Source organism: Drosophila elegans, unplaced genomic scaffold (genome assembly GCF_018152505.1).
Source record: "Drosophila elegans isolate 14027-0461.03 unplaced genomic scaffold, ASM1815250v1 contig_536, whole genome shotgun sequence".
In the NCBI taxonomy this organism is placed as follows: domain Eukaryota; kingdom Metazoa; phylum Arthropoda; class Insecta; order Diptera; family Drosophilidae; genus Drosophila; species Drosophila elegans.
In genome coordinates, this window is record NW_024545919.1 from 323,012 (window position 1) to 349,659 (window position 26,648).

The 26,648-nt window shown below is 36.3% G+C and overlaps 1 protein-coding gene across 1 annotated transcript in view; it reads left to right on the plus strand.

Moving 5' to 3' along the window:
* Positions 1-1,167: 1,167 nt before the first annotated feature.
* LOC108140479 (inactive serine protease scarface) overlaps positions 1,168-26,648 on the plus strand; it is a 29,762-nt gene continuing 4,281 nt past the window's right edge. Inside the window, exons 1-6 of the mRNA XM_017263224.2 lie at positions 1,168-1,263; positions 2,896-3,250; positions 13,722-13,886; positions 22,565-23,313; positions 23,372-23,524; positions 23,583-23,851. Of these exons, the coding sequence (XP_017118713.1) occupies positions 2,930-3,250; positions 13,722-13,886; positions 22,565-23,313; positions 23,372-23,524; positions 23,583-23,851 (1,657 nt within the window). The 5' untranslated portion in view covers positions 1,168-1,263; positions 2,896-2,929. The remainder of the gene's footprint in view (positions 1,264-2,895; positions 3,251-13,721; positions 13,887-22,564; positions 23,314-23,371; positions 23,525-23,582; positions 23,852-26,648) is intronic.

Sequence of the window (26,648 nt, forward strand, 5' to 3'; positions counted from 1 at the left end):
TTAAACAAGGTAAGGCAGAGGTAGCCTTTTTTCCTAAGTTAATATAAGGTACCAAAGAATTGTACCTACAAGTATTTAGTACGCCCCACACTGGAAACATCCTAATATTAATATATATTTCCTTGTTTACAGGTCTTAAAAAAAGGCACAACTGCGAAAAATCTTGTAAAACCTTTTTAATGGAATTTTTATATCTATTTTGAAGTACAACTTTTATGAGTGTAGTTATTTATGCGTAGTTGTCTATGCATGTCTCTTTCAAGCTATGTTTTGTTGACCGATGCTTCGGCTCAATTTGTTTTGTCGAATTGCAACATTATATTTGTGGTCTTTGTTTGACTTCAATGGTGCCCCGATTTTTTTTAAATTTTTCTATGTCCGTCGGCATTAGTCAAGAGTCCGTAGTTTGTTACACGAGCTTAAGACATGCTCGACCCATAGTACTTTGTTATTTGCTCGCCCTCACGTAGTTTGTTTTTGATTTTGGTTTATTAATTGTTTGAGCTGTTGGCGAATTGGGCGTGGATTTTAAAATATTTGAATTTATATTGAATAAAATCTAAATAAAAAAATAAACCAACATTTTAATGATGTCTACAAAAAACTATCCAGATTTACGGTGCATGTTATTATTTGCATGTCTCTAAAATATTTGCGGCTACTCTCCATATTGTGAGTGAGGGCCTGAGCCCAAATCAAACTCTAAGCCCAAAACCAGACCCTGAAACTACAATTAATTAGTAACAGTTCTCTTTAGAGCCCGCAGTATCACTACCGAAAATGTAAAGCCCCTGGAATGCTCAAGCCTAATTAAGTCGCGGCGCCAGACAAACGTAAGGTAAAACGAGAATTTTAAGTCTTCAGAGCCGAGAGCCGAAGTCCGAAGCTTCTGTCGGTTTTTCTGCGACTGCGCGCTTACTCTGGGCAGAGTAGCCAAGATCAAGATCCGCACCAAGCGAAAGTGAGCATGCGGAGAGCACGAGCGTTAACGCCGTCGTCGGCGCCGCGTCAGGCGTTGACTCATCTGCCAGCGCAGGCTGCGCTGCGGCTGCGGCATCCAGTGATTCACTTGTTCGCATCTTCGGTGGCTAAAGCTGAGGCTTCTGATGCAGACGTCGGCTGCGAAGCCACTGCGACGCTTTGCGGCTGACTTTACCGGGCACATATAAAACAAACGATCTTGGCTAAATATTCACAATCATATTCAAGTTGTTCATTCGCGCGTTCGAGTTCAAGCCCGAGAAAATTTGACATATTTTTAGTGTAAGAAACTGCCGCTTTAAACAAATTGATCACCGCGAAATTGGTTACTCGTGGGCCATATCCGGAAAGGGATAAGAACAGTATAACCAGCAGGTGGTCAAGTGAAAATTTAAAGGACATCTGGGATACATCCTTTTGTCTAAGGCTCACAGGCCAACGGCAACATACAACCGTAAATGCTTCAATACGTACAGGCCAATTGGGCTGTGGGCTGGAAGCTAAAAGATGTGCAGCCGCAGTCTTTTGCAGCTGGAAATTAAATTCATTTGCGGTTGATTGATTGATGGATAGTTCCATTGATTCGGTTTCAGTTGTTGCTGCTCCGAGGTTGACGAGTCCCTATCTCTGTCCATCCGTCCGTTAGTCTGTACAGCCATTTCGTGTTCGGTTTTAGTTGCCACTGTGCATTGTGCTTAGATGGTGGAAATTTATTTGTTGCTGATGCGATCTGAACTTTGCGGTTTGTTGTTTGGTACTATGTTTTGTTGAACTGTTGCCAAATGTGCCAAGCCAAAACTTTGCAGTTTTAATTTATGTGAAAAGCGCCCACGGAAATGCAGCGGTAACGGCAGCCAACATGCAACTGAGGGGCACCAGAACCACAATTTCCAAATCACCATCATCGAAACCAAATTAACATATATTAATAAGCCAGTTAGGTGGAAGAGCTTAATGGAATTAAAACATTTGAGTTTTGACTTACCGCAGTATCTTTTTTTGCTATTGCTATTTGGGTACACCGAGAAAAGTATGTCAATAAAATGTTTGTTATGACCGCGAGCAAATGTCATGATTCTAAGGTCACGAAATAGAAAGTATGAATTCCAAGAAATTTCTAAATTAAAAAAAAGAATACTCATTCAAATTAACCGAATAGTCCGAAAATATTTTATGCAAATTTTGCTTGGGTAAAAACCAGCAATTTGATTTGTTTATACACACACACTTAAATTTTGACGTCTAATTTTTTTGTTTTTTGCTTAGGATTAGAGCGGCTTTTTGACTATTTTTAGCGTTGAGTCATGTCGAACGCATCCCGTATTTTGACTCAATGATCGATTTGTCGATAGAATGAAATGCAAATCTAGCTCTTTGTTGATTTACGGTTCAAAAATCAGTGACTCAATTAGCGTTATAGTCTCCCAAGCGAATTGAGCCTATCCGGAAATGATCTGGGCTGGAGCTCCCAGTTTCGTTTATACTGTTTGGTACTGTTATAGGCTAACGTATTAGTTGTTCAATTAGACAACCGCCGGAGGGCAGTTACTTTCCTAGCATCTATGAAAAATTGTTATGCAGCTGTTTAAAACAAATTTTTTCAAATATAGAATGTGGGACGCCAAGACGGGTTGCCATAGAAGCAACTACCGGCACCAGAGACTAAGACTTAAAAATTTCTCCTCGAAGCTAACGGACTGTCTCGCCGTCTTTACATATCTAGGTGACAGTCTATCTCAGCATATGGACTTGTATGGCACTCGCACGATCCCCTTGTAATCTTATGTCATGAAACAGTGTTTGAATTTAGATGATGACGATATAGCGCCGACTTTGAATCTTATACGGTCATTAATTTCGAGACATCCGTATTTGTTTAATTATATTTCGTTTTCTGTTTTCTGATTCCCCCAGTTTTTCAGACCTAGATCCAGAGTGTTGGATAGCTATGACTATTGCTCAGTTTTGGAATCAGCTTGCCTTATGTATTACTCTGGCAGTGCTGGCTTTGGCCGACTACCACGAAAACATGTTCCTTAACGGCCAGTACCAAAATGGCATCAAGGAACACCCGGAGACCCACCATTCAGTCAACCCCTCGTCGAACGTCTTTCTTAACCACGCAATCATCAGTAGGCAAGCGTCGCCATTTCAAGGACCCACCTATCTGCCGCCCAAGGAGAACCTAAAGTGCGCCGCCGGCCAGCAGTGCGTACGTCAGAGTCAGTGCCTGGACGGAATCTTCTCTCAAAAGTTGCCTAGGATACAAGTAAGTTCCTGACTATTAACAGAGCTCTAAATTTACAATTAAACTCTCAGGCGTCCATTTATTCAGTCGTCTATTGCATAACGGGATATTGATTTAAGGTTTTCCCGGGACAGAAAACAATATAAACGTTTCACAAGCGACCGCTGTCCCCCAATCCGATCCATCCGCTCAGATCCGTTCAAGCCAGATGAAGACCTAAATCAAAAATTAAAAGCTCGTCTGCAGCAACAAAGCGCAAAACATTACGGTCGTTGTTGTTGCTCGATTAGCTTGCCTGATCTGCATTTTTTGTATGGCCAAGCGCTTGTTTTTGCTTCTGACGTTGTTGTAAATGTGGTTGGATTGAGTTGATTTGTTTGGCACAGTTAACGTTATTTTCCGGTTTGTCATTACCGGGTCCGAAATACCAGACCACATATGTGCTGGCCAGACCATAGCTTTGGGGAATTTCGTAATCCTACAAAGTGAAATAAAAAGCGAAGTTCATGTTTAATTGGTCGTGGGCATATAAATAGATATACATATATATATACACAAATATATATATATATGAAAGTCGCAATAAAAATTAAAAGTCGTAGATGATTTGCATATTTGTTAGTTGAATCTACGCGCCTATATATAAATTAAATAATCCATACCAGGGTATGCTTCACCGCAAGTCCTCTACCGGTACACCACTGCTTACGTAGAGAAGTTTTAATTGAGCTGGGAATTTCCCCTTTCATGTTAACTCTAATTATTTAGATCCAGTTAAATACTTTAAAAGCCGCGAACTCAAACTACTTCTCAAAAATCGAAATCAAAAAATATTAAAACAAGAAAGAAAGCAAACTTCGGCAAGCCGAAGTTCATATACCCTTGCAGCTATTGCATGAATTAAATACTTTTGAAAACATTTAAATTATGATTTACTTGAGTATATGCTGAAAAACATTGCAGCTATGATGATTTGCAGCTCAATTATTAGATAGTTATTTTATATATTTTTATAATTTATATGGGAGCTAGACGTCCGATTTTTATAAAATTTTAACCATAATTCTGAAATATTTAATCATTGCTATATGTCGAAGAACTGAACAAAAAATTAAAAAACAGAAAAGTTATAATTTTTTTTCATTTATTTTTCCGATTGTTCCTATGGGAGCTATATGCTATAGTCGTCCGATTTTAATGAAATTTAAACCGTAAATCGGATATATTTTACCATTACTAAATGCCGAAGAACTAAACAAAAAATTGAAAAACAGCAAAGTTATAATTTTTTTTCATTTATTTTTCCGATTGTTCCTATGGGAGCTATATGCTATAGTCGTCCGATTTTGATGAAATTTAAACCGTAAATCGGAAATATTTAACCATTACTTAACGTCGAAGAACTAAACAAAAAATTAAAAAACAACAAAGTTATAATTTTTTTTCATTTATTTTTCCAATTGTTCCTATGGGAGCTATATGCTATAGTCGTCCGATCTGGCTCGTTCCGACTTATATACTACCTGCAATAGAAAGACAACTTTTGGGAGAGTTTCATGCAGATAGCTTTAAAACTGAGAGACTAGTTTGCATATAAACGGACGGACAGACGGACGGACAGACGGACATGGCTAGATCGACTCTACTAGTGATGCTGATCAAGAATATATATACTTTATAGGGTCGGAGATGTCTCCTTCACTGCGTTGCAATCTTCTGACTGAAATTATAATACCCTCTGCAAGGGTATAAAAATCATTATGTGTTTATATTCCAGCAAATTAATATAATAACTCAAACCAACTTGACCAACTTACGCTACAGGAATAAAAACCTCCCTTCGAAATGCCCCCTGTGCAACAAAGACATAACAGACAAAGCCCATAAAATTAGTGTAATGGCTCATGGTGCTTGTTTGATTGCTCCTGTTCCCATTGATGTGGAAATGAGAATCATCGCCCATTATGATTTTGGTCGAAAAATCGTTCACCGCGATTATTCCGAAATTTTAAAATATCGCTTTTGATTTGGATAGCCTTTGAATCAATAACAAGCATTTCTTGATTACAGAAAAATTGTAATTGAAAATTGAGATATTTTCTGAATGTAAGCTTTAAAGAAAGTAGGAAAAAGACTTTTTTTTCTGACGACAACAGCATCAACAATTATTAAGTTTTTAAAGGCGAATTTGCCTTTGAGTTCTGTAGAGCCATATCCTTCTAAAATGGAAAACCCGCCTTTGACTTACAAACGCAACGCGAAAGAAAAACAACGGTAAAAGACGAAGTTAACTGTCTGTCGGACGACTTTGCCGAACGCTCAAATGGCATTCACCTCAGTAACGTCATTCATCAAGTTTTTCGCGCAGTGTATATGCCATTGACATCAATTTTTCCAATACCTTGATCAGGGTGAAAGCGCTTGCCGATCGGACGTCTATATCCTATGGCTCAAATAGGAACAATTGGATATAACGTGCAAGAATTGAAGATATTTCGCGCAGTGTAAAAGCTATTGACATGCAGCTTTAAAAGTCGTATTTTTTATGCATACCGTCTACATCATATAGCTCCAATAGGAACAATAGGGTGAAATCGGTTAAAATTCGATGTGTTTCAGGATATTTCGCGGAGTATGATATGCATTTTTCCAAATTGTATTTTTATGCAGACGTCAATATCCTATAGCTCCCAAAAATGCAACTTGGTGAAATCGCTTAAAATTTTATACTTTCGGGATATTTCGCGCAGTATATAAGCTATTGACGTGAATCTTCCCAAATCTTATTTTTTTATGCATATCTGATCAGGGTAAAAGGGCGTACCGATCAGACGTCTATATCCATAGCTCCCATAGGAATAATAGGGTGAAATCGGTCCAAATTTGATGTTTTCAGCATATTTCGCGCAGGCTATATGATTAAATTTTTCCAAGTCTTATTTTTTCCAAGTCTTATTTATTTACGTATACCTTAATCAGAGTAAAAGCGCTTGCCGATCGGACGTCTACATCTTATAGCTCCCATAAAAATAATTATTAAACATTTGTGATTCTTCTCGCTACTTTTGCAGTTTTAGCAATTTCGGCAAAGTCTACAAGGATATTACAACTTCGGCCGAAGTTAGCTTCCTTCCTCGTCATTTTTATATTTTTTAGAAAAATAAAATTATTTCTCAATAGATAGTATCAGATTCTAAGCCATTTCTGAAAATATATGTCATATATGTAATTTAATTTTTATTAACATGACTCGTCAGAGTTGACGAAACAGTCTTTGCGTTTATCGTTTATTCTTTGAGTGCGAGCATAGCCTATTGTTACAGCGTCACACTATAGCGCAGAATGACTGGTCTCAAAATAATTTTTCTTATATTTCTTGTTTTAGGAAATATTATTTCTCAAAATAGAAATAATATTTCTTGGTTTAATAGTAATAATTCAATGCATTGCAAACTTTTGACTGAAAATATTATACCCTCCGCAAGGGTATACAAATTGCAAAGCATAAAACTTTGTACTGGTAGTTTTTTGTTTATGAGGATTATAAAAAATCAAGACTCAATTATTAATAAATTAGTTAATAAGAACATAAAAACAATAAAATAAAAATAAATTGTTTTTATTTTTAATAACACATTTTTTCTTTAATATATTCAATTTGTTTGTTTAATGAAAGCTTTTACCAATCAAAAGTTATGAAATCAAGAGTTTCCGACCCTATAAGTATATATATTCTTGATCAGGATCAATAGCCAATCTTCATGTCTGCCCGACTGTCCTTCGGATTTGGGGTTTGAAATTCAGATTCTAGTAATTCTTACGCTGCGCTTATTTATTTTAAAACAGGGCACGCCCAAAATAACGCCTACAAGCAAAGCCGAAAAAGCTGCACAATAAAATCAGCCTTGTTACTTAACAAATCCAAAGCAGCGTGCCGTTCACGAAATTAATTAAATCAAAACAATGATAATTTTTTTAGTAAAATAAATAATAATCGTCACAAAATTTAATATCATAAATTGTTTGAGTGGAAGGTACGATTGTCACTATATTCTTACCTCGTCAAGATTTGTTTTTTTCCTTTTCTTCCGTTCCTTTTGTTGATGCCCTAGCCATTTCTTTGTCGCCGCTGCAACTTGCTAAAAGTCGAAAGTTAATATGTGGCGTTTTGTTAATTGTGTTTTGGCCCATCTTTCAACATTTTGCATTCGTTTAAAAATCGGTAGATAGTGATCATTTGAACTCCATCGAATTTACTCCCTTTCGTCGTCACAATTTTCGATAAATGTTTTAAGTTCATTGTGACGTTCCTACTAGAGTTAACCAAGTTTCGCGTTTCGTTTTAATACAAAAAAGTAATACATTTTCATGGTGATCCAGGATTCACTTATAATTCGAAATATATTTATGTATGTCAGAATTGTAAATGTCAGTACGCTAAATTTTTAATCGGGTGTACGACAATGATAGTTTAATTCTTTTTTGACAACATATCGACACTTTTTTATATCCTTGCAGAGGGTATTATAATTTCAGTCAGAAGTTTGCAACGCAGTGAAGGAGACATCTCCGACCCTATAAAGTATATATATTCTTGATCAGCATCACTGGGCGAGTCGATCTAGCCATGTCCGTCTGTCCGTCCGTCTGTCCGTCCGTCTGTCCGTCCGTCTGTCCGTTCGTCTGTCCGTCCGTCTGTCCGTCCGTCTGTCCGTCCGTTTCTACGCAAACTAGTCTCTCAGTTTTAAAGCTATTTGCATGAAACTTTCCCAAAAGTTGTCTTTCTATAGCGTGTTATATATAATTCGGAACGAGCACTATCGGACGACTATAGCATATAGCTCCCATAGGAATAATCGGAAAAAAAACACAAAAAAAATTATAACTTTGCTGTTTTTTTATTTTTCTACTAGTTCTTGGACATATAGTAATGGTTAAATATTTCAGAATTACGTTTTAAATTTCATCAAAATCTGACGGCTATATCATATAGCTACCATAGGAACAATCGGAAAAAATATACAACAAAATTATAACTTTGTTTTTTTTTTTTTAAATTTTTCTATTAGTTCTTGGACATATAGTAAGGGTTAAATATTTCAGAATTACGGTTTAAATTTCATTAAAATCGGACGACTATATCATAAAGCTCCCAAAGAAATAATAAAAATATGTAAAATAACTATCTAATAATTGAGCTGCGAATCATCATAGCTGCAAATCATCATACGCAAGTAAATCATAATTTTAATGTTTTCAAAAATTTAATTCTAGCAATAACTGCAAGGGTATATGAACTTCGGCTTGCCGAAGTTTGCTTCCTAACTTGTTTTAATTTTCAAAAAACCAGCCAGACTGTAGCTGAAGTCTTGAGAACCCTCATCGACATGGTCACAGCCTTATATGCCTCCTTGCTGTCTATTGGGGATGATAGACGCTTTACTAATGCTATTTTAATACATCTGGTAATGAGCAAGGTCGACTTAAAGAAAATGGGAAGAACAGTTCGATTATAATTCGCTGCCACTTTGGAGCGAATGTCAGGCGGCCCTCAACAGACGATATCAACGTAAAATAAAAATTTTTCAAGTCTCTACCTTTGAGCTAAGCGAGCAATTTGCACTGACTTAAATACACAAAAAAAAAACATTGGTTGGAAGCAATGGTAGAAGAAATGAAAGAATGACTCCAATCATAGGACTACGTGGTCAGAAGATAGTAATCGGCGATAAAGAAAAAAATCTTTAAAAATCGAAATAATAGAGCTTGGGAATTGGTATAGGCTTTCACGAGCGGGAAATCTGTCGAAATCTTCCGGCTGTGAGAATATGGTGCTAAAACAATAAAACCAAATTATATAATTAATTATGGGAAAAATTAGCTATGAGATTGAAAGAAACGCTGCCACTGCACAACTCATAACAAATTACAAAATGTAAACAAATTGATGTTGTTTCTGTAGTTTAACAATAATACAATAATCCTAGCAGTTCCGGGACCGTGGAAACAAAAATGTTGAGCTGGCTTAACGATTAAGATTAAAACACATGCGCCATAAGCAGATTAATTCACGGCAACTTAAAAGGCTCTGCAAATAAAATTTTACGCATGGGCTTCATCAAAACTGCTTCATAAAGCATCCATTTTAGAGATACATAAACCAGAATTGAGTACTTTCCAAAACCGCTGTAGCTTGTCTTCACTGATCCAAACCCGAATGTATTGCTTCGTAAATGTTTCCGTGCTGTTTAATACTCATTAAGCATGCTTAGCTCTTGCTAAGGCCAAAGATCTTCATTAGTCAAGGTCAAGCTTAAGAACCATTTAAAAAAAAATTAAATGGGTTTCAGATTTTAGGTTTTCTTGCTTGAGGAGACATAAGAGACATAAATAAGAGGACTTAGACAGTTTAATTTGTAATATTCACAGTCTGATTGATATATGGAGTGCCCGTTTTGTGAACTCTACGGTCTGAACTGGTTATCTGAACTATTCTTTCAAAGCATGACGTAGCTTCTCTAGCAGCAGTACCCGTTGGCGAACTCTTCGTTCTTCAGCTGCAAACTCGTCAACGCGATTCCGTCTCTAGCCACTGTTACGGCATTTGAACTCTGGCACAGACTGACAAAGTTATTAATTTGCAATTGTTCAGTTGCTTAATGCCAGCTGGCCAAAAGACAAAAAATTTAGCAATATTGGCGAAGGTCCACCAAGATGACAGCGGCAAAGTTCAATGCAAATGCAACAGCTTCAAGCATCTTGTTGCTGGCCACTGCCACTAGCTTCTGGCTGGCCACCTTTTAGCACATCATTTATACAAGTGGCTAACTGACTTTGCTGACCTTTTGGCCAAGATAACTGCAATCTCAATCATTGGGTAGGCGATGCAACTTTAAGGCTGCTGGATTCGGCTTGGTTTATGTCAAAAGCCCCCTAATGTCAACTGATGCACAGGTTATGCAATGATGTTTTCTAGGGCTTAAGTTACAGAACTACTTATTTTGTATACCCTTGTAATTTCACTCAGAAGTTACCAGCGCATTGAAGGAGACATTTCTTACCCCATAAAGTATATATATTCTTGACCAGCATCACTACGAAAGTCGATCTAGCCTTGTCCGTCTGTCCGACTGACCGTTTCTATTCAAAATAGTCTCTCGGTTTAAAGCTATCTGTATGAAACTTTTCAAAAAATTGTCTTCGTATTGCAGGAAATATATAAGCAGGAACGAGCCGGATCGGACGACTATATCATATAGCTCCCATAGGAACAATTGAGAAAAAAAAATGAAAATATAACTTTACTGGTCTTTTGTTAGTTTTTAGATATATAGTAATGGTTTATTATTTTAGAACTACGATTTTAATTTGATCAAAATCCTAGTCATCTTGATAAGGAATATATATACTTTATAGGGTCGCAAATGTCTTCTTCACTGTTGCAAACATCTGACTAAAATTATAATGCCCTCTGCAATGGTACACCCAAACTAAACTATTGTTACACGAATTTTAAACTATTGTGTATCAAAAATTTCTCAATAAGATGAGAATTAATTTAATAAGTTCGAAAGTATATAAATAAAACTTTCGAGGTAATCAATTTTATACTCACAGGTTTATCATTATCATTATACCGACACTCCTAGTTTCGTTTTCATACTCTTAAGTATAAAATACATACCGTGTAAATGTTATAAAGCTTACATATAACAAGAAAGCAAGCAAACTTCGGCAAGCCGAAGTTCATATACCCTTGCAGCTATTTCAAAAACTAAATACTCTTTAAAACGTTTAAATTATGATTTACTTGCGTGTATGTTTAAAAACATTGAAGCTATAATGATTTGCAGCTTAATTATTCGATAGTTCCTATGGCAGCTATACGATTGTTCCTATGGGAGCTATATGCTATAGTCGTCCGATTTTGATGAAATTCAAACCGTAATTCTGAAATATTTAACCATTACTATATATCGAAGAACTAAAAAAACAATTAAAAAACACCAAAGTTATAATTTTTTTAAATTTATTTTTATGATTATTCCTATGGGAGCTATATGCTATAGTCGTCCGATTTTGATGAAATTTAAACCGTAATTCTGAAATATTTAACCATTAAGATATGTCGAAGAACTAACAAAAAAATTAAAAAACACCAAAGTTATAATTATTTTAAAATTTACTTTTCCGATTGTTCCTATGGTAGCTGTATGCTATAGTAGTCCGATCCGGCTCGTTCCGACTTATATCCTACCTGCAATAGAAAGAAAACTTTTGGGAAAGTTTTATGCAGATAGCTTTAAAACTGAGAGACTAGTTTGCGTAGAAACGGACGGACAGACGGACGGACAGACGGACATGGCTAGATCGACTCTCCTAGTGATGCTGATCAAGAATATATATACTTTATAGGGTCGGAGATGTCTCCTTCACTGCGTTGCAAACTTCTGACTGAAATTATAATACCCTATGCAACGGTATAAAAATACGTATTATAACTTTCATACTATTTTGTATTACAATTATACTTTTTCTCCCAGAGGTTTAGTATAAATTTTATACTGTTTCGTTTTTTTTTTGTACAGAACTAGCTGTATAGAAATAGCAGTAAAAATGGTTTGGCTTAATTTTTAATAAATGTTATTATACATTTCAAAATTGAAAATAATAAATAACAAGAAAGGAAGAAAAATTCGGCAAGCCGAAGTTCATATACCCTTGCAGCTATTTCAAAAATTAAATATTCTTGAAAACAGTAATATTATGATTTACTTGCGTGTATGCATTGAAACTATGATGATTTGCAGCTCAATTATTTGAGTTCCTTAGGCAGCTTTATGATATCGTTTTCCGATTTTAATAAAATTAAAAGCGTAATTCTGAACTGTCAAATAATTAAATAATCAAAAAGAGTTTCTAAAAAATATTACAAAATAATAAAGTTAAATGTTGTAAAATTTTTTAAAAAAAATTTTATTGTTCCTATGGCAGCTTTATGTTATAGTCGTCCGATTTTGATGAAACTTAAACCGTAATTGTGAAATATTTAATCATAACTATATGTCGAAGAACTAAAAAAAAATTAAAAAACAGCAAAGTTATAATTTTTTTAATTTTTTTCCGATTGTTCCTATGGGAGCTATATGCTATAGTCGTCCGATTTTGATTAAATTTAAGCCGTAGTTCTGAAATATTTAACCATTACAATATGCCGAAGAACTAAAAAAAAATTAAAAAACAGCAAAGTTATAATTTTTATACCCTTGCAGAGGGTAATATAATTTCAGTCAGAAGTTTGCAACGCAGTGAAGGAGACATTTCCGACCCTATAAAGTATATATATTCTTGATCAGCATCACTATCAGAGTCGATCTAGCCATGTCTGTCCGTCCGTCCGTCTGTCCGTCTGTCAGTCTGTCCGTCTGTCCGTCCGTTTCTACGCAAACTAGTCTCTCAGTTTTAAAGCTATCTGCATGAAACTTTCCCAAAAGTTGTCTTCTATTGCAGGTAGTATATAAGTCGTAACGAGCCGGATCGGACGACTATAGCATATAGCTCCCATAGGAACAATCGGAAAAATAAATAAAACAAAATTATAACTTTGCTGTTTTTCATTTTTTTTTATTTCTTCGATATATCGTAATGGTTAAATACTTCAGAATTACGATTTAAATTTCATCAAAATCGGACGACTATATAATATAGCTCCCATGATCAATCGAAAAAATAAACAAAAAAAAAATATAACTTTGTTGTTTTTTTATTTTTATTTTAGTTCTTGGAGATATAGTAATGGTTAAATATTTCAGAATTACGTTTTAAATTTCATCAAAATCGTACGACTATAGCATATAGCTCCCATAGGAATAATCATAAAAATAATAAATAATAATAATAATTTAAACATATACGCAAGTAAATCATAATTTAAACGTTTTAAAGAGTATTAAGTTTTTGAAATAGCTGCAGGGGTATATAAACTTCGGCTTGTCGAAGTTTGCTTCCTTTCTTTCTTTTTTTTTTTTTTAATTCTTTTTGATTTATTAATAATTTGACAGTTTAGAATTACGCTTTTATTTTTTATTGAAATCGGAAAACGGTTTCATATGGTTGCCATAAGAACTATCGAATAACTAAGCTGTTTAATGAATATTTAATTTTTGCAATAGCTACAAGGGTATATAAACTTCGGCTTGCCGCAGTTTTTTTCCTGTCTTGTTTTTTATTCTTTTGGGTATAGTAATGGTTTATTAACTTAGAATTAAGTTTTTAACATTTCTCAAATCGGATAACGATTGGTGTCATGGGATCGATCACAAAGTTGAGCTAAAAATCATCACAGCTTCAATATTTTTAAACATATACACATATAAGTTCAATATTTAGATGTTATAAAGAATAATAAATTTTTGCAATGGCAGCAAGGGTGAATAAACTGTGAATTGCCGAAATTTCTTTCATTCTTGTTAACATTTCTTTACATTCTCAGAACTGCGACCCGGATACCGACGTCTGCTGCACCTACCAGGTGTCGCTCACAACCACAACCACTCCTGTGCCGTTTGAATCTTGTCCTCGCGATTCGGACTGTGTGGCCCCGGAAAACTGTCGTAATGGTGAAATAAGTGCTATCAACTACGTAAAAAAACAAGGGGTAAGTGCCTTCTTGTGACTTCTAAAAATCGGTTGCCACAAAATAGTTGAGCAAGTCATTGGCATCAATAGTATAAAGGGTTTTCCCATTCAATCGGCTTGTGTAGATTCTATTGCTAAAGTAGCTTAGCTACATTAATGTTTTAACAGTGACAGATAAACAACCCACATAAAGCGACCCCAGCAGATGCAACTGACTCTACCGGAATCAGACCCGACTGCAACAATCGCAGCACATTTCTCAAGCCCGGCACACGAGGAGACCAAGAAAAAATCAACACAGCAACCGAAACAACGACAGCTTATTAGCACACAATTAGTTTTAATGTCTGCTCTGATTTTTCACTTGGGAATTTCTGAATCCGAAAACGACAAATGGTAAAGGTTTCGCTGGACGGTAGCTAGATTTGTTTGACTTGGTCGTTGATTTGGTACTTTTTAATACCTTTGCAGAGGACAATACTTCTATACTATAATTCCGACAATAAAAAGTAAATTTATTCTTGAGCAGCAATTAATAATTTAATCTCACTAAATCGAATTTTTGTTGGAAAATCGACAAATCTTGCTTTTTATACCCTTGCAGAGAGTATTAAAATTTCAGTCAGAAGTTTGCAACGAGGTGAAGGAGACGTTTTCGACCCTATAAAGTATATATATTCTTGATCGGCATCACTAGTAGAGTCGATCTAGCCATGTCCGTCTGTCCGTCCGTGTGTCCGCCTGTCCGTCCGTTTCTACGCAAACTAGTCTCTCAGTTTTAAAGCTATCTACATGAAACTTTCCCAAAAGTTGTCTTCTATTGCAGGTAGTATATAAGTCGGAACGAGCCGGATCGGACAACTATAGCATATAGCTCCCATAGGAACAATCGGAAAAATAAATAAAAAAAAATTATAACTTTGTTTTTTTTTAATTTTTTTGTTAGTTCTTGGAGATATAGTAATGGTTAAATATTTCAGAATTACGGTTTGAATTTCATCAAAATCGGACGACAATATAATATAGCTCCCATAGGAACAATCGAAAAAATAAACAAAAAAAAATTATAACTTTGTTTTTTTTAATTTTTTTGTTAGTTCTTGGAGATATAGTAATGGTTAAATATTTCAGAATTACGGTTTGAATTTCATCAAAATCGGACGACTATAGCATATAGCTCCCATAGGAAAAATCGTATAGCAGCCATAGGAACTATCGAATAATTAAGCTGCAAATCATCATAGCTTTAATGTGTTTAAACATACACGCAAGTAAATCATAATTTAAACGTTTTAAAGAGTATTTAGTTTTTGAAATAGCTGCAAGGGTATATAAACTCGGCTTGCCGAAGTTTGCTTCCTTTCTTGTTTTATATAATATACGTATATACTCAGAGATATAATAATTATGCTATTAAAAAAATTAAACCGGCTCAAGTTAACAAAATTTGGACGACTATTTCTCGTAGCTGCTATAAAAACGGCCTTGTATTCAATAGATATCAGAATATAGGCATAATTTCATTGTTTTGAGACATATTTGGATTGAGGTATATCAACTTTCGCTTCCCGAAGTTGGCTTATTTTCTTGTTAAATTTTATTTGTTGGTAGCCCTAGCATTGACATTGCCACAAGGCGTAGATTTAATTTTAAACCCTGTGACAGCGGTAACGAACTTGACGCCACCAGGCAGCAATCAAACTGGAATGCAGTTGAACCTCAAGTAGTACCTTACACACACAGCCGAGTCAAAAAAGTGTTAAATTACGGCCTACCAGACGAAACATACATTCAGGGTATATACACAATGGTTTATATGTATGCATATGTAGGCAGTGTGTAGATCGGTTCATCAGCATAGCATCAGCACCGCGTACAAGCCAAGACTCGGAAAGACGGGCAGGCTAAGAGAGATCTCAGATTTTCACCAGTCCAGCGCAATTGCATAATTTGCCTACATGCAATGGCCGGAAAACCGGGTTGCGTACGGTGCTGCATGCAATGCCTGAAAAAATGAGCGCAGAAAGTGAATTATGCTGCAACGCAACAGCTGCAGGTCAACTTCAGAGAAATCATTGCAGCCATTTTCTGAAATGCCAGGTTGGCTTGTTTGGTACTGCTTGCTACCAGTTCTAACCATTTTTTAAGATCAACTTTAGTATTTAGTATTTATGTCGAGATAAACTGAACGCACACACACGTAGACTTTAACTTCTCAAGGCGTTAATAAGAGTCGAGGACCTACGACCATCAAAACATTCCTCGTGGCCCCTCATTTCGGTGTATGACTTCCCCGATGTCAGCAACCACCACACCATAATGGCACTGCTCGTTAAGTAATGCAGTTATTGACGTCAATTGCGTGGCGTGCCACAAGGCACTGCAGAGTACGAAAGCGACAGCCAAAGCAACAGCTATATTATCAATAATATGACTATAGTGAGGCAAGAGAAGATAAGAGGGTAAATGACTTGTGTAGTTTCGCAGTGAAAAATGCAATGAATGCCGGCAAGGTCGCTAGATCTTGGGAGTGAGTACGGCATAATAAACAGAGGGCGAACCAAGTATGAAAAATCAATCTGGCATGAGACTGGGAGAAATGTTTCTTCTCCATTGGACACAAGTACTCTTCATATCAATTAATGATACTTTATTCTCCTTTTGCAACCCGGATTTTGTTTGGAGCACCGATGACTGAGAATTAACTTTTTTTGAAACGATAAAACTTAAAAGAATATATAATGAGAATATTTTTAAACATAACTTGTAAAACTAGCACGAAAATTTTAAAATGATCATTTGGATTGGGCCTACAGACTTCTGTGAGGTTCACGTAGAGGTTGATTGTTTGTAAATGTTGTTATAATTAAGATAACCAACGCTAAACGTTTGAACTACAATTAAATGTGTACATGTAAGGGGTCGCAAAAAACAGCCATTGTGACGGACAAAGTTCAAAATCAACTGAATTTCAATAATTACACCCTTCTAATTTCGTCCGTCTGTCTTTTAGTTTTAAAGTTATTTGCAAGAAACTTTCAGAAAAGTTATATTTTTGTTTTATTTAACTTATCACTTTTATTGTATTGTTATACCCCTACAGAAGGTATTATAATTTCAGTCAGAAGTTTGCAACGACATGTCCGACCCTATAAAGTATATATATCAGTATCGCGAGTCGATCTCGCCATGCCCGTCCGTCTGTCTAGTCCCTCAGTTTTAAAGCTATCTGCGTGAAACTTGCCCAAAAGTTGCCTTTCTATTGCAGGTAGTATATAAGTCGGAACGAACGACAATAGCATGTAGCTCCCATAGAAACAGTCGGAAAAAAATTATATATTTGCTGTTTTTAAATTTTTTTTTTTAGTTCTTCGACGTATTTCAGAATTATGGTTTAAATTTCATCGAAATCGGACGACTATATCATATAGTTCCCATGGAAACAATAAAAATATTTTGTAATTTTTTTAAAAAAATTATTTTGACTTATTAATAAATTGAAAGTTCAGTATTACGTTTTTAATTTTATTAAAATCGGAAAATGATTTCATAAAGCTGCCATAGGAACTATCGAATAATTATGCTGCAAATCATCAAAGCTTCAATGTTTTTGAGCTTATACGCGAGTAAATTGTAAATTGAATGTTGTCAAGAATATTTAATTTTTGCAATAGCTGCAAGGGTAGATAAACTTCGGCTTGCGAAAGTTTGCTTCCTTTCTTGTTTTTGGATATAGTAAAGGTTGAATAATACAGAATCACGCTTTTAATTTTATTCAAATCGGAAAACGATATAATATAGCTACCATAGTATCGATCGATTAATTTAGCTAAAAATCATCATAGCTTCTATGTTTTTAAACATATACACATATATATCGAAATTAAAAAGTTTTAAAAAATAATTTGTTTTTGCTATAAGGGTACATACTATGCTTACTTTCTTTTTTTTTTACTAAGTATTGTGCTAGAATTTTGGTCAAATTTTGTTACTGCAATGACAATTTTTATACCTGGCATTTTTACATATGGCTGCAGATGAGAGAGAGAGAAAAATGGAGAACGACATCGGGGGGTGAGGATGCTGCACGCTCTTAGCTTTTATTGTTGGCTACAGATGGCGCCACCTAGACACCGATTGTTTTGTGGAAAAATATTTAATTTGAAATTTGTTAGCTGAGTATAGGTTACCTAATAGTCGGGGAACTCGACTATAGCGTTCTATCTTGTCTGTTGTATTTTTTGTTTGTAATTTTGAAGGACATTACGGATTTCTTAAATTAAAAAAATATTTCGTTTTTAGCTGTGAAGAAAAATATAAAAAAGCATAATATCTTTTTAGATATAAAAAGAAAAAGTTCAAAATTTGTTGTGAAAATGTCTTCAATTATATTTACTCCATCTTATTAAAGTTATTTTTAGATTTTTAATTTGTTGTACAAATCCAAGAAATAGTCACATTTCTTTAGCGGATTCATCGCTTTTGACTTCGTGATGTTTTGACAAAGCTGTAACAGGGCAATGCCGTAAAACACGTATGCCAACAAAGCATACGGAGAAAACAGAGTAGATCGAGCGCCTTTTGCATGCAGCAGATGGTTAAACTCAAGCTCTGAACTCAAGGTCTAGGTCGAGCTCGGGGTCTGGGTCTGAGCAAGCTTAGTCTCGCTGACTGAAAGTCGTTGACAGCGCTTAACATTTTTTCGCTCGTGGCCAACTGTGCAGACACGCTTTGTAGTGGATTTTTAGCTTCCTTTGGTTTAATGCGTATTTTATGATCATCATTATTGTTATGATTTTAATAGCTTCGACTGCCGACAGCGATCGTTACATGTCGACTTTGTCCGACTTTGTTATAATTAACATAAATGCGTGTTGTGCTGTTTACAATGACACTTTGACAACTAACTTCACTTATAATTAATTGGTTTTTGTGTTAGGCTACGTCCATATTCGTTGAGTTATTTGGCATCTAGTTCGCTCATAAAAAATAGGTTTTACACCCAGTCCTCTTCATCTAAGGCCTATGCATAAACTTCATCTTATGTACCATAAACAAAAGACTTAAGCGCCGAACTTGTGTCACAACTGGCTGACGACCTGCTTGCACTTGCACTTCACGGCCAACTCTGTTTTTTAGAATATTTTTCTCGGTTCAACTTGGCTCGGACTTAAGAAAACCACTTATAAAACGGCCAAATCAGAATCTGCCCACTTAATAGACATATAACTTTTGTGAAGAAAAAGAAGAAGAGAAGCAATGGAGTATTTAGTGCTGTGCTAGTGGCGCATTAGTGTAGTCATAAAAATAGTTTAATGTTTGCAGTGAAGCAATAGTGTCGTAAATTTCGCCGCTGCTCGTCACGGCTTGACCTTTTCCTAAGCTATAAAAGCGACCCAAACAGCCCGTGCCCATGGATTTTAGGTACGTATCAAAACTGTACGGCACCTTAAAATAATTAGTGTTCAACGATAGTCAAATTTCTTGGTGATAGAGACAGCAAAATTTAACTACAGACAGATAAAAAGTTACCTTGAAACTTCTGACTTAAGATAACCCGTTAGTTTTGGCAAATATATTCTATATTCCGCTTAGTTGCGATAACAACAAATAATATAATGTCGTGTCAGAATATAACATAATTGCCAAGAAATTAATTAAAGAAATGGTTTGATTTTTGGGTTTTTTTTTGGGTTGTAGACCCGAAAAATTAATTAGGTGTCTGCCATATCTCAGAACAATTATGTAAATTATGAGCATAAGATTGGGCGTGGCAAAGTTTTGAAATAATCTTGCGCTGCGTAAACATTACTAGAGCCTTACTTAGCCTTACTACTATTTGTAAGAAAGCTTCGTTTTATCTATAAACGGTAGGGATATGACGACGGTAAAACAACAATTTATTTAAGTCCGTGCTCTTTTTATACGAACCTTACATGATACCTAAGTGGATGCTATGGCCTATCACCAAAATTTTCGCTTCTGCTTTTTCAGTTTTTTCCACTAAACTTGGTAATTTCCCAAAATATACAAAATTTAATTATATATGCTTATAGTAAGCTCAACATTATTAACAAATTGCGCCAGACACTCTATGGGACATTAACAACAACAAAAATGGACAACTTGTCTTGTATGGTCAACAACAACATTTATTAAAAGCATTTTGAATTCTCCCCGCTCGCTTGCTGGTGGTGATTACATATTTTAGCTGTCGCTGGTACACCAAGAAGCTTAAGGTTTTTTTATGGAAGTTGTTATCTTGGCTAAAGATGATTGATCATAAGCTATGCAATGGCCAGCAGTCCCAGGTAATCGGAGCTGAGAGGCGAGGATTGATGGTGTACATGGATTTTGCCGGTTCAGAGACGCTTGTTGTCATTGATCAAACTTATGTGCCGTTTTCTGTCCTGCTTTCTCATGGGGCCAAGTTAAATAATAGCGTGTATTACATAAAACTAAATGCGTGCTCTGGCTTGAGCTCCTCCGCGATTGATGTCTACATTAAAATTAAATTTGGATTACGCTTAATTCATGAAAATTGCGCAGAGAGTCGCCAGTTGTGCCTAATGATAATGTTAAAAATTAAATGGGGCTGTCGCTGCTCGATCAGAAGGACAAGCTTTAATGACCTAAAGTAAGGCCAAGCTGAGACTACGACTTGTAAAACGGAAGCGCTTTTGTTTTATTTAATTATTTATATTATATTGATTTACCATGTCGACTCATATTCGGAGATAAAAAGACATGGTATTAGTAACTTCTGCCCACGGATTTGTTTTGATTAATTTTAAACAAATGAGCACATTATTTTTCCATTAAGCGTAGCTCTTATTGAATGTTGAAATACCAAATGAGCAAATAGTAGGCTGAGACCCTAGGTCAGTAGAGATTTGTTCATTTTGGGTATTTTTAACCCAATTATTCGATGGTAGCTGAATGATATAGTTTTCCGACTTGAATCAAATTAAAAACCTAATCCTAAATTTTTATCCAAAGGAAATGTAAATAAGTAAAAAATGGCGAAGTTTAAATTTTGTATTTAATAGTTTTTATACCCTTGCAGAGGGTATTATACTTTCAGTCAGAAGTTTGCAACGCAGTGAAGGAGACATTTCCGACCCTATAAAGTATATATATGTATGATTTTGATCAGCATCACTGGAGAGTCGATCTAGCCATGTCCGTTTTCCCGTCCGTCTGTCCGTCCGTTTCTACGAAAACTGGTCTCTCAGTTTTAAAGCTATTGTAAAGTTGTCTAAACTTGTGCACTTATCGTGCGGGCAGCACGGACGCTGCTATTGCTTACACCCGTCCATTGCAGACACTTTCAATGAACAATAGACTTGGTCGAAGAACTTGACAAACCATTTACAGCCACATCTGCAATTGTTTCTAAGTCTAGCCTTGTGTATGAGTCTGTACCTACATGTGAGTTCACAAAGTCCGCCCACGAAGTGTTGTATTGCACCATGAAACTGCTAAATTTCTCAGTTACCATTAACCCCAAGCGGAAAATTCATTGACAGCCAGCATTAGGCGTGTTAATGACCACATAGCGCATTGCCAGTCGAGTGGCCCCGTCCCATGCAGCACATGGCTGCGCATCTGGCCAGGCACATAATTGCACACTCATAGAATTTGTTTTCTTAAACATAAAAAATCGCCTTTGGTTTGGATTTAAGGGTGATTTTCCTATATTACAGAAATTCTTAAACAAATTTCTGTATTTTTGAAAAATTGAATTCCTTGAAAATTTCTTAAGCCCTTGAGCTTAGTGAGGAGTGATGGAACCTATTTTTATATCTGTTATCGGAAGTATAGTATATGTGTCGCCCCGACCACCATCTTAAATGTTTCTGTAACGAGAATGAAAGAAAATGTAATACGGTAAACTATATTGTTATGAAAGGAAACAAACAAAAAACTTTTACGTAGAGGACTCAAGCGGGGTTCGAACCGGGGACTTATTAGACGCATTAGTAGGTTGCGCCACACTGGCATCACATTCGACTATGCATTAAACCCGTATACGAATTCAAAGTGACAAGAAGTCAATAGAATTGCTTTTGTTAACTATTCTTTTATAGTCAGCTTAGTTACAAATTACAATAAAAACATAACGTTATCAAGAAGAAAACAAAAACATAATCAAAAAAAAAGATTGAATTAGCCAGTCGGGGATTTGAACCCGGGACCATAAAAGCTACGCATTGTTTGATGTTCCGAGGCATTTACCACCTAGATTTAACATTTTAGGAAAGTTTTCTATTCTTTGGAAAATTAAATTTCTATATATGAAAATATGTATCTAAGCTTAAGGGTGTTTTTTTCTTAATTTTAAGAAAGGCTAGTATATTTTTTTTCTGAAAGCTAGAAAATTTGACCTGTAAATTCTAAAGAATCGGAGAGCGGCAGCTTGGAAAAAAGTACCGTACATTTGAGACATAAATATAAAAATTCCTATATCTTAGAAAATATTTTCTAAAAATTATGTTTTTAGAAAAAATGTCTAAAACTTATAAATTATTTTGCATATATTATAAACTTTGTTTACATGTAGAAAAAAGAAAATTGTTCTATTTTTTAGAAAAATAATTTTTTGAATGCAGTCGGTTGCCGTTATATTGTGTTGGGTTGACACCCATAAAAAATAGATGAGATATTTCAATAACCCTTACTCGCTATTCTGTACAGTCCAATCGTTGCTCTTCGCCCGATGTCTGCTGCCGCATGCCCTCGACTACGCTAACCGAAGACGGGTATATCTTCAATCTGCCGGACAAGACCTTTGTGCTGCCAACGAACCCTACAGTACCGGCCATACGCACTACCCAGCCAGCGTACAACCCGCAGCCCACGACGGTGGTGTTAGCTCCCCGACCCACTAACGAGTATCTACCGCCCCCAACCACTCGACGTCCCAGCTATGAGCCGGTCCCGACGACCAGACGTCCGGTTTACCAGCCGCCTGCAACAGCCACCCAGTTGCCCCGCAGCTCGCCGACCAAATCGACCCAATCCAAGCCACGTCCCCAGCCGACGCGCCGACCCGGCAACGAGTACCTCCCGCCTGTGTCAGCCAACGAGATTCCACGCTTCGAACCTGACCGCGTGCCGCAATCCTCGAACGAGAAGCCGATCTACCGCGGGGAGGACCAGTTGTCGCCCCAAATTTTTCCCATGGTCCAGTCAGCGAGTACGCCAAAACACTTCGCTAAGTGCGCCTCAGCTCTCGTGTGTTCCTCCGAGAGCTTCTGTAACGCCATCGGAGTGCTTACCGATACCCCCGTTGAGCTGAGCCCCTTGGAGGCGGCATTTCGAGTGCCCCTCACCGACTGCCTGCAGGCGGAAAATGGCACTCCCGGCAAGTGCTGCCGTGACCCAAACTACGTGGACCCCTGGCCGGTCAACTTGGCCGGAGTTTGCGCAACAAGGAACAAACGGTAAATAGGCGTATTTTATCCCTACGCATACAACTACCAAACAGTTCCCTTATTTCAGAACGAAGCCCACAGGAATCAAAGATCTGGACGCCAACTTTGCCGAGATCCCCTGGCAGGCTATGATCCTGCGCGAATCGAGCAAGACGCTTTTATGCGGCGGGGCCATTATTGGAGACGAGTTCGTGCTAACCTCCGCCAAATGCGTAAACGGGTAAGTCGACACTTAATCTTGGCTCCTTCTCAAGGCAAAATAACTGAAACTCCCTTAGTCTTCCTGTGAGCGACATACGCATTAAAGCAGGCGAGTGGGAACTGGGCAGCACAAACGAGCCCTTGCCTTTCCAGCTGACTGGCGCCAAGTCCATCGACGTCCATCCCGCATTCGATTCCTCGACTAATGCCCACGACTTAGCCATAATTCGGCTTGAGAGGCGCTTGGAGTTCGCTACCCACATCCAACCCATTTGCATCAGCGACGAAGACCCAAAGGCGACCGAGCAGTGCATCACTACCGGCTGGGGAAAGCAGGCCTTATCAAGTAAGTGCTTTGGAATACACGAGTATAAAGCAAAACAAGAAAAAAAGTCAAATTCGGCATGCCAAAGTTATATACTCTAACATCAAGTGCAAAAATTTAATATTACCATCTCAAAATATAAAAAAAACAAGAAAGGAAGCAAACTGCGGCAAGCCGAAGTTCATATACCCTGTCAGCTTTTGCAAAAATTTAATATTCTTGAAAACATTAAAATAACGATTTACTTGCGAATATGTATAAAAACATTGAAGATATGATGGTTTCCAGCTCAATTATTTAATAGTTCCTATGGCAGCTATATGATATCGTTTTCCGATTTGAATAACATTAAAAGCGTAATTCTGAGCTATCAAATCATTAATAAGTCAAAAGAATTTTTTAAAAAAATTACAAAATTGACAAGTTACATTTAAAAAAAAATTTAATATTTTTATTGTTCCCATGGGAGCTTTATGGATTAGTCGTCTGATTTTGATGAAATTTAAACCGTAATTTAAAAAATATTAAACAATTACTATATGTCGAAAAACTGGAAAAAAATTAAAAAACATCAAACTTATAACGTTTTTTAATTATTTTTCCGATCGTTCCTATGGGAGCTATATGCTATAGTCGTCCGATCCGGACGACTACCTGTAATAAAAAGACAACTTTTGGGAAAGTTTCATGCAGATAGCATTAAAACTGAGAGACTAGTTCGCGTAGAAACGGACGGATGGACGGTCAGAGGGACAAACCGAGATGGCTAGATTGACTCTCTTAATGATGCTGATCAAGAATTTATATACTTTATAGGGTCGGAATTGTCTCCTTCACTACGTTGAAATCTTCTGACTGAAATTATAATACCCTCTGCAAGTCGAGTTCCCCGACTATTAGATAACCGTTACTCAGCTAACAAACTTCAAACACAGAACAATCGAAGTTTGGGTGGTGCCCTCGCCATTCGCTAACAGTTCTCTCGTTCTGTTTCTCTACATCAGCGATCACCGGCAGAGCGGCGGTAGAGGACTTAGAAACTTCTAAAATTATAGCCTAGATTTTGAAAATTGTGTCTACCGATAGATACACACACACGCATAGAGTCCAATAGCTAGGGTCTAACATGTCTCAGAGTGACGTGACAGACTTTTGCCATTCGTCAGCGTGGCTCCGTTTTGAAATAAACTTGCGCTGCGCAAGAACTACATACTAGAATTGCTTCTACAGACGGACAGACAGACAGGCGGCAATGGCTAGATCAACTAGGCTATTGATCCTGATCAAGAATATGTATACTTTACTGGGTAAACTAAACTGGTATAGTTATAATTTTGTTTAGACTTATTTTTGTAAATATACCCATGAAGAGGGTTATAATTTCAGTCAGAAGTTTGTATCGCAGTGAAGGGGATAGTTTCGACCCTATAAAGTATATCTTTTCAGCATTGTGTAGTATGCAATGTTGATAGTATACAAGGAGCTGATGGTGATCTTTACTCTAAGGCTCAACTTTATACACATTTTATAGTATTAATATCGCGTGCTGTTATAAGGAAAAGTAAAAATGAAAGGAAAAAGAACAGCCAAATTATGGGCATAGGAAGCTAAGAAAATAAGATAAGGCATGACAAGACATACCACTGTGGTGGTATTCAGTGCCCTTATCCCCACCCTACCATGATCACCTTTCGCATAGCCCACGGCCTTGTATCCTTTTATTTCATGGGCTCCATTATGTTCGGCAAGGCTTCCATAATTTTACGCTCTAGATAGATTTCATATTCATATATTTATTTATACGACTCATTTCAAGACTTATTCTTTACTAAAATGCTCTACAAATAATTTTTACTTCATTTTATTTAATTAATATTAACTCTGTTTACTAGATTAAAGATTTTAATAAAAGGCACGGGCTCAGCAAGAGCAAATACACTGCTGTATGATGAGAAGTAGATAAATAAAATAATAATGTGCAAAAAGTTGAAATATTTTATAAGAGATAAGGCTATAAAAGGATTTATATTCAGCAGCATCCAAGGTATCGATATTGACAATAATTTTTAGATTCTAAAATAACCAGCAAAACAATAAGCAAATTCGTTAATGCTTTAAATATATATATGTTTTTTTCCTGTTTTCCTCCGAATAGTTCTGCGATATATGTCATCATTATTTATATTGTTAATTGTCTATGATTAATACACCGTTTAACATGATCAAAAATCAAAACCAAATCCAGAGATTCGCTGCCCGTTTTTTTTTAATCAAAAATCAATGCAAAGTTTTCTTTCGCTCGCAGTCTGAGTCGAGTTTGGGGTTTACTTTTACAATTAATATGTCTTATCTCGGATGCAAAGTCGCGAGCAAAACAAAGGAAGAATGGTGTTTAATTGTAGTTTGTTTAACTGGAGTTTTACAACTTACGATTTTGCTGGAACATCGACGAAAGATCTTTCGGCAGGTGCATCTGAATCAAGTTTTAGGAATTGGGTTTGGTTTTATATGTTATTTTGTCTTTACATTTCGTTGCTCAATCACGTCGATTTAGATAGTCACTATTTTTTTAATATGTTTTTGTACCATTGTTTTACGGAAATATTTATGGTTTATAGTTACTTTATCTTTTCACAGATTTTACTTTTTGATTTTGCACATTTCACACTTGCCTGCAGACATTTGCTTTTTATTTACCGCGTTGCCAATATTCACGTAAGATATTAATATCCAAAAAAATACAGCCTTAACTAGCGAGTCAATTGCTGCTTCAGATAATATGCCTATATACACTTTTCACATTTGGAGCGCTAGTGTT